General features: G+C 40.9%; 1 protein-coding gene across 1 annotated transcript in view; it reads left to right on the plus strand.

Annotated features, from left to right (window-relative positions):
• The window catches only part of LOC149432889 (phosphatidylinositol 3,4,5-trisphosphate 5-phosphatase 2-like), a 31,996-nt gene extending 28,136 nt beyond the window's left edge, over window positions 1–3,860 (plus strand). Inside the window, exons 11-12 of the mRNA XM_089664832.1 lie at window positions 166–250; window positions 3,148–3,860. Coding sequence (XP_089520958.1) covers window positions 166–250; window positions 3,148–3,343 — 281 coding nt within the window. The 3' untranslated portion in view covers window positions 3,344–3,860. The remainder of the gene's footprint in view (window positions 1–165; window positions 251–3,147) is intronic.
• Window positions 3,861–9,657: the final 5,797 nt, after the last annotated feature.

The raw sequence follows: 9,657 nt of genomic DNA on the forward strand, positions 1-9,657 counted from the left end.
CTGGTAATACCCCTTCATTCAAAGGCATTGGAGACAATTGGGCTCCTCCAACCTCGTGGGGGGGGGAGGTCACGTACCTTTTGACCATACAGTGTATAGAGATGGCAGCAAACAATGTAGCAATTTAGCAAATCTGAATGTCATCTGTTTCCCTTTTATCCACAGGTATCGAAAATTCCACCAAGAAAACATGTTCTCCTGGTTCTCCTTGTGACTCTCCGACATCGCGGCCCTCTAGACGTTCCGGCAGGTACGCCCCTCTCTCTCTGATGATGTCATAAAGCTCAAATATTTACATTTGTACAAGAGGTTCCAGGAACGGGGCTTTTCCTGATTTGTTTCTGGGGAATACATCGAACATAGTTCTATATCAAGTCAAATGTAGATGAGGAATTTCGGACCTTCAGGTGGAAACACTGGGGTGGATGATGAGGCACAAAAAGGCAAATTTCACCTGAACCTGTGATTTTTTTTTTTTGGGGGGGGAGGGGTAGTATTTGCTATCTACATTTTTAGATGCCGCTGAGCAACAAAACGCCATCAGGTTCACATGGCCACCATTAAAGTCCACCTCTGGACATGGTGGTCACCGGTTGGTGGGACGAGGCAGGAGAGGGCACCTTAAACTGGTAGTAAGGACTGGTTTTTTGGTTCAAATAAAGTGTTCTACTTACCTGTGCGGTCCCTTACCTCCTCTTCTCTCTCTCCTCATTGGCTGGGACATTGGCTCCTGTCCATTGGAGGGAGTGGTTGGTGGGCTCAGGAGCGAGCACACAAGAGCTGCTTGCTGGAGGGAGGGGTCAGGGCCCGAGAAGAGGAGAATCGGGGGCTGCTCTGTGCAAAACCATTACGGGGCCGGGAAGTGTGACGTGTTTCTTTTTTTTTTTTTTTTGAACCTTTGGTATCACATGAAATACTTCTAAAGGGATGCAGACCCTGCAACTTTCCTCATCAGAACACTGAGCCCGGGTTCACACCCGCATGGCGTTTTGCGATCTGTTGCGGGATGTCATTAACCCCTTGGCACCGACGGAAAGGTCCCGATCTCCTCTTTCGATAGGGACCTTTCCCGATCATGTGACCACCGCCACAGCGAATCATGGTGGTAACATGACCCTAAAACCCCGCCCACAGTCTGGAGGCAGAGAGGGGAGAAATCCTCCGGAGGGGGGCAAATCCTCTGGAGGGGGGGGAGAAATTCTCGAGGGGGAAACCCTGGAGGGGGAGGGGGGGTTAAATGTTCTGGAGGGGGGGGGAACCTCCGGAGGAGGAGGGGGGTGAATCCTCTGGAGGGGGTAAATCCAGAGGGAGAGGGAGGTTAAATCCTCTGGAGGGGGGGAAGCTCCGGAGGGGGAGGGGGGGGTGAATCTTCTGGAGGGGGGGAAGCTCCAGAGGGGGAGGGGGGGTGAATCTTTGGAGGGGGGGGGAAATCCTCTGGAGGGGGGTAAATCCTCTGGAGGGTGGAGAAATCCTCTGGAGGGGGTAAATCCAGAGGGGGAGGGAGGTTAAATCCTCTGGAGGGAGTGAATCTTCTGGAGGGGGGGAGAAATCCTCTGGAGGAGAGGGGAAATCCTCTAGAGGGGGGGAGAACCTCCGTAAGGGGAGGGGGCGTGAATCTTCTGGAGGGGGGGAGAAATCCTCTGGAGGGGGAGAAGGGAATCCTCCGGAGGGGGGGAAGGGAATTCTCTGGAGGGGAAGGGGGGGTAAATCTTCTGGGGGGGGGGAGAAAACTGCGTACACACAGAAAATCGTACGTAAATTTCCATACGAGGACCGATCATCGATCGTTAGTGCGCAGCTTTTGAGAGCCGACCACGACAATTCCTGCGACAACATCCGAAGGGACGAGCGCGGACATTTTCTGGTACCACATCGGATCGAACAATTTTCATGTATTCAGTACAGAAGTCGTCCGAAAATACAACACAAACACCAGACATGGCGTTCCCAATTCTTTTCTTCCGCACGAGAATTCTGCGTTGCGTTACGTTTCTACATGCGCTGAGATGCGTTTTTTGTTTTTTTTTTACTTTTTTATTCAACCCGCGATTCACAGCGTTTTGCAGAAACCCCGTACAGACCGTTCCGTTCCCTACGGGACCGCATCTCCGCGTTTTCACCCCGGGGCGTTGTTTGGAAAGGGGCGGGGACTTTTATGGAACGCAAAAAAGTTGTGTTTTTGGTTCTTTAGACTTCAATGGAAACGCTGCAGAAAAGCATGGAGGGAGTTTTTTTTATGTTTTTTTATGCATTTTTGCAAAAAAAAAAAAAGCGGCAAAAATGCATCAAAAACACATTAAAAACATGGCAAAAATGCATCAGAAATGTTTCAAGAACGCATTAAAAGTTGCAAAACGCGGCAAAAACACGATGCAAAACGCAATGCAGAAATGGCTGAAATGTAAATTGTGAGAACTGAGCCCAACACATTGACCCCCCCAGGGGGGGGGATTTCTGTTAGGGGGGGATTGTGCTAGAAGAGATTGGGGGGATTTGTGTTGGGAGGAGGGACTTGGGGGAGGGGGGATTTGGGGGGGTTATGATGGGAGAGGGAATTGGGGTGGGTTGTGTAGTAGGGGGGGGATTTGTGATAGAGGAGGGGTTGGGGGAGGGGATGGGGGAGGGAATTATGTTTGGAAGGGACAGAGGGGGAATCTGCACTAGGGCAGTGGGATTGGGGGGGGGGGGATTTCTGTTGAGGGGGAGGGATTGTGCTGGGGGGGGGTTGTGCTAGAAGACGAGATTGGAGGGATTTGTGTTGGGAGGGGGGCTTGGGGGGGAATTTGTTGGGGGGGAATGGGGGGGTTTGTGCTAGGAGGGGGGATTTGGGGGGAGAGGACTTTTTGCTAGGGTGGAAAATTTGAGGGGGAGGAGGGTACGGGGGAGGGGTAAAGTAGCCTTTTTTTCGGGGGGGGGGGGGGGTGCAAGTAGCTGGCCTTGACTCTTTGGGCACATGATAGTCCAGCTGTGGCCCTGATGGTGGAGAATTGTTGCCCCCCCCAGGACAGGACTACAGAGCACCTCCCCTTCTGGATAATATGGGGGGGGGGTCGGGTCTAATTCTGACTTAAAGGGGAACTCCGAGGAAAGAACAAACAGTTGCCTCTTTGAAGGATTTTTTTATTTGAATTGTCTTTATTGTTCCAGACGACGTCCCGCCAGCATCTGTTGCGGCAGTTACAGCAACGCGGAATATTTCCTCTTCGAGGGTCTGAGCTCCGCCTCCACGCCGATATCCCCCAGACCGCGCTCAGCGACGGCGGGTGGCGAGCAGACGACGGAACGCAGGGAGGCGACGTTCAGGACCGAATCCCCGCAGGGTTCCAGGAACACCCCCAAGTGAGGTGTCATGGCGGGGGAGGGGGAACCCGTCTATAAAGCGCAACTCAAGATTTCCAACAAAAAGAAAAAAAAATTGAAATAAAATCGATCAGAACCTCCAAACGAAGAAAAATCGCATTTGCTGAATGACCCGCCCCCTTTCTGGCGCTGCGTTCCCTCCTGCTGCTCCTCCAGAGTTCATTGACTTTGGACACTTCCAGTGAGCCCAGGTCATCATGGGCACACCCCCAACCCCACCCCCATCCCTGGACGGTGCGATCGTTGTCAGCGGCCCCTCCTTCCCCGGAGAAGAGGAAGAAGATCAACCAATCAGCATCGGTGGGCGGAGCTTGGAACCCCCAATTCAAAAAAAGATTCTGGAAACGGTCGGCTTGATGGACTCCATGTGACCACGGAATGTAAAATCCTTCCACGACACCCAACACGTGATAGACACGCCACGGTCACGCATGCTACGCACGCAGGCTCTCCATCACGCTGGAAATTCTCAGTATGATTAAAAAAAAAAAAATTCTTAATTCGTTGAAATGATTCTTTGATTTTTTTTTTTTTACACTTTTAATTAAATAAATAATTATAGAGGAATAAAATGATATAAAATATAAATAAATATGGAGGAATAAAATGATATAAAATATAAATAATTATAGAAAAATAAAATGATACAAAATGTAAATAATTATAGAGGAATAAAATGATACAAAATATAAATAAATATGGAGGAATAAAATGATACAAAACATAAAATAATTATAGAGGAATAAAATGATACAAAATATAAATAATTATAGGGGAATAAAATGATACAAAATATAAATAAATATGGAGGAATAAAATGATACAAAACATAAAATAATTATAGAGGAATAAAATGATACAAAATATAAATAATTATAGGGGAATAAAATGATACAAAATATAAATAAATATGGAGGAATAAAATGATACAAAACATAAAATAATTAGCGGATCAATAAAATGATACAAAATAAATTAATGGAAGAATAAAATAATACAAATAATTAGTGGATCAATAAAATGATGCAAAATACAATTAGCAGATCAATAAAATGATTCAAAATATAATTAATGGATAAATAAAATGATAAAAAATATAAATATTCAGCGGATCAAAAAAATTATATAAAATATAATTCGTGGATCAATAAAATGATACAAAATATAAATAAGTAGGGGATCAGAAAAATTATATAAAATATAATTAACAGATCAATAAAATTATACAAAATATAAATAATTAGGGGATCAGAAAAATTATATAAAATATAATTAACAGATCAATAAAATTATACAAAATATAAATCATTAGCAGCTCTATAAAATGATACAAAATATAATTATGGATGAATAAAATGATAGAAAATATGAAAAATTAGGGGATCAATAAAATGATACAAAATATAATTAGGGGATCAATAAAATGATACAAAATATAATTAATGGATGAATAAAATGATACAAAATATAAATAATCAGCAGATCAATAAAATGATACAAAATATAATTATTGGCTCAATAAAATGATGCAAAATATAATTAGTGAATCAATAAAATGCTACAAAATATAAATAATTAGTGGATCAATAAAATGATGCAAAATACAATTAGCAGATCAATAAAATGATACAAAATATAATTAGTGGATCAATAAAATTATTCAAAATATAATTAACGGATAAATAAAATGATACAAAAGATAAATATTTAGCAGATCAATAAAATGATACAAAATACAATTAGTGGATCAATAAAATTATTCAAAATCTAATTAACGGATAAATAAAATGATACAAAAGATAAATATTTAGCAGATCAATAAAATGATACAAAATATAAATAATTAGCGGATCAATAAAATGATTCAAAATATAATTAACGGATAAATAAAATGATACAAAATATAAATGTTTAGAGGATCAATAAAATGATATAAAATATAATTAGTAGATCAATAAAATGATACAAAATATAATTATTGGCTCAATAAAATGATGCAAAATATAATTAGCGGATGAATAAAATTATACAAAATATAATTAATGGATCAATAAAATGATAAAAAATATAAATAATCAGTGGATCAATAAAATGATGCAAAATACAATTAGCAGATCAATAAAATGATACAAAATATAATTAATGGATGAATAAAATGATACAAAATACAATTAGTGGATCAATAAAATTATTCAAAATATAATTAATGGATAAATAAAATTATACAAAAGATAAATATTTAGCAGATCAATAAAATGATATAAAATATAATTAGTGGATCAATAAAATGATACAAAATATAAATAATTAGGGGATCAATAAAATGATACAAAATATAATTAGAGGATCAATAAAATGACACAAATTATAAATAATTAGGGGATCAATAAAATGATATAAAATATAATTAGTAGATCAATAAAATGATACAAAATATAATTATTGGCTCAATAAAATGATGCAAAATATAATTAGCGGATGAATAAAATTATACAAAATATAATTAATGGATCAATAAAATGATAAAAAATATAAATAATCAGTGGATCAATAAAATGATGCAAAATACAATTAGCAGATCAATAAAATGATACAAAATATAATTAATGGATGAATAAAATGATACAAAATACAATTAGTGGATCAATAAAATTATTCAAAATATAATTAATGGATAAATAAAATTATACAAAAGATAAATATTTAGCAGATCAATAAAATGATATAAAATATAATTAGTGGATCAATAAAATGATACAAAATATAAATAATTAGGGGATCAATAAAATGATACAAAATATAATTAGAGGATCAATAAAATGACACAAATTATAAATAATTAGGGGATCAATAAAATGATACAAAATATAATTAGAGGATCAATAAAATGATACAAAATATAAATAATTAGGGGATCAATAAAATAATATAAAATATAATTAGTAGATCAATAAAATGATACAAAATATAAATAATTAGGGGATCAGAAAAATTATATAAAATATAATTAACAGATCAATAAAATAATACAAAATAAAAATAATTAGCGGATCAATAAAATGATTCAAAATATAATTAATGGATAAATTAAATGATACAAAAGATAAATATTTAGCGGATCAATAAAATTATATAAAATATAATTAGTAGATCAATAAAATGATACAAAATATAAATAATTAGGGGATCAATAAAATTTATATCAAATATAATTAGTAGATCAATAAAATGATTCAAAATATAATTAATTTTGTCCAAAGAATAGCTGGGCTTGTAATGTACAAAAAAGAAAAAAAAGTTATTTGTGTGTATCTGTGTGTTTAATAAAGTTATACAAAAAGTAATGTGCCGCTCTCCGTTCATGTCCAAATAAGGAAATGTTACAGAAAAGATCGATTTCCGAAGTTTATACTTTTCATCTTTATTGTTCCGTTTCATCTTGTATTCCTAAACCCGGAGCAAGTGGCAGTCCCGGGGGCCGTGTTCTGGGGGTCTTCACATGTGCACAGCTAACACTGTACCAGGGGCGGACATGGTAACATTGTACTACTTTGGTCATAGTGAAATATGAAAAAAAAATCTTAAAAAAAAAGAAAAAAAATGTAATAAAAAATTAATAAAAATAATTAAAAAAAAAAAAAAAATATATATATATATATTTTTATTCATACTGTCACCAGTCAGTGTCCCTGATCACCGCCATGCCAGTTATATGATGACGCTGTACTGCACTGGTGACAATATGTAAAAAAAAAATTGTGAAAATAATTTCTTTAATTTTTTCATTTTCCGAAAAATTATGACAAAAAAATACAACTTCATAAAACTCGCCATTCCTCTTATGAAGTACGTCGGACTGTCTACTCTGCAAAAAGGGGTCATTTGGGGGATATCTGTACTATTCTGACATTTGGGGGATATCTGTACTAAATCTGTAATAAATTTTAAAATCAAATTTTGTCATAAATTTCTGCCAGAATGTATTCTGTGACATGTCTTTGCTACAAAAAACCCCAATAAGTGTAAATTAATTGGTTTACGTGAAAGTTATAGCGTTTACAAATGGCGGGAAAGATACTGGGATTTAAAAAATGTTTTTATACTAATAATGGCGGCAATCAGTGACTTATAGGGTTAGGGATAGGGTTAGGATATGAAATGACTCCTCCTCCTTCTACAAAGTTACAATGTACAGTCTGATCACTGGCGGAGGAGACTGAGAAATGACTCCTCCTCCTTCTACAAAGTTTCAATGTACAGTCTGATCACTGGGGGAGGAGACTGAGGAAATGACTCCTCCTCCTTCTACAATGTTACAATGTACAGTCTGATCACTGGGGGAGGAGACTGAGGAAATGACTCCTCCTCCTTCTACAAAGTTACAATGTACAGTCTGATCCCCGGGGGAGGAGACTGAGGAAATGACTCCTCCGCCTTCTACAAAGTTACAATGTACAGTCTGATCCCCGGGGGAGGAGACTGAGGAAATGACTCCTCCTCTTTCTACAAAGTTAAAATGTATAGCCTGATCCCTGGGGGAGCGGAAACTGAGGACATCTAGTGGCAGAACAAGTACTACAGCTAAATCACTGGAATGATGTATTTCTTTGAGCTTCAGGATCCCCCGACCTACAAATGATCATTTTTCTGTTTTCTCCCCCAGATTGGAGTCAGTATGGCGGACGGTTCCAAGTAAGATTTCCACATTACAATGATGGGAGATCCGGAATCCAAATCTGCGGATTTCTCTGTCCTGCTTCTCCCCGTCCCTGACATCCGAAGGACTGCATGTGTCCTGACAGCCCCGGGGATCACTCACACCAAGAACATGTCAGGGAATAGCGCCCTCCACTGGAAGGAACACCAATGTGCCGGGTGCAGGGCTGGGGGGTAGGCAGACGAGGCGACCGCCATGGGTGCAAGAAAAGGGGGCAGGGCATGCTGATCAGGTGGGACACAGCTCATTGGGTGCACTTTGGCACAATTGTACCCGGCTGATGCCGGTGGAAGTTGGAAATCACTGTGTAGATACCACTACTACACAGCTACTACACCTCTACACTACTACTACACTGCTACTACATCTCTACTACACCTCTACACAGCTACTACACCTCTGCACTACTACTACTACTACTACACCTCTACACTACTATTACACTGCTACTACACCTCTGCACAGCTATTACACCTCTGCACTACTACTACACTGCTACTACACCTCTGCACTGCTACTACACCTCTGCACTACTACTACACCTCTGCACCACTACTACACCTCTGCACCACTACTAGACTGCTACTACACCTCTACACTACTACTACACCTCTACACTACTACTTCTATACCTCTGCACCACTACTACACTGCTACTACACCTCTACACTACTACTACACAGCTACTACACCTCTACACTACTACTACTACACCTCCACACTACTACTACACTGCTACTACACCTCTACACTACTACTACACAGCTACTACACCTCTACACTACTACTACTACACCTCCACACTACTACTACACAGCTACTACACCTCTACACTACTACTACTACACCTCTACACTACTACTACACAGCTACTACACCTCTACACTACTACTACACAGCTACTACACCTCTACACTACTACTACACAGCTACTACACCTCTACACCACTAGTACATTGCTACTACAGTGCTCTCCTCTAGCTTCTGGGTCCTATACTGAGCCTCTGCTGTGCTGCATTATGAAGACAGGAGGTCAGCCGCTCAGCATGGACCCCATTCTGGTAACACTTGGATCAGGTGGAGAGTTCAACCTCATTGCCCCGCCTCTCCGCCTCTCCACCTCCCCACCGCCCCGCCTCTCCACCGCCCCGCCTCTCCACCTCTCCACCGCCCCGCCTCTCTAGCTCCCCACCGCCCCGCCTCTCCACCTCCCCACCTCTCCACCGCCCCGCCTCTCTACCTCCCCACCGCCCCGCCTCTCCACCTCTCCACCGCCCCGCCTCTCCACCTCTCCATTGACCCGCCTCTCCACCTCCCCACCTCTCCACCGCCCCGCCTCCCCACCTCCCCACCTCTCCGCCTCTCCACCGCCCCGCCTCTCCACTTCTCCGCCTCTCCCCACTGCCCCGCCTCTCCACCTCCCCACCGCCCCGCCTCTCCACCGCCCCACCTCTCTACCTCCCTACTGCCCCGCCTCTCTACCTCCCCACCTCTCCGCCTCTCCACTGCCCCGCCTCTCCACCTCCCCACCTCTCTGCCTCTCCACCGCCCCGCCTCTCTCCCAACATGACTTACAGTGC

Source organism: Staurois parvus, unplaced genomic scaffold, assembly GCF_062004578.1.
Source record: "Staurois parvus isolate SC_StPar_1 unplaced genomic scaffold, SC_StPar_1.0 ptg002062l, whole genome shotgun sequence".
NCBI classification, from domain to species: Eukaryota; Metazoa; Chordata; class Amphibia; order Anura; family Ranidae; genus Staurois; species Staurois parvus.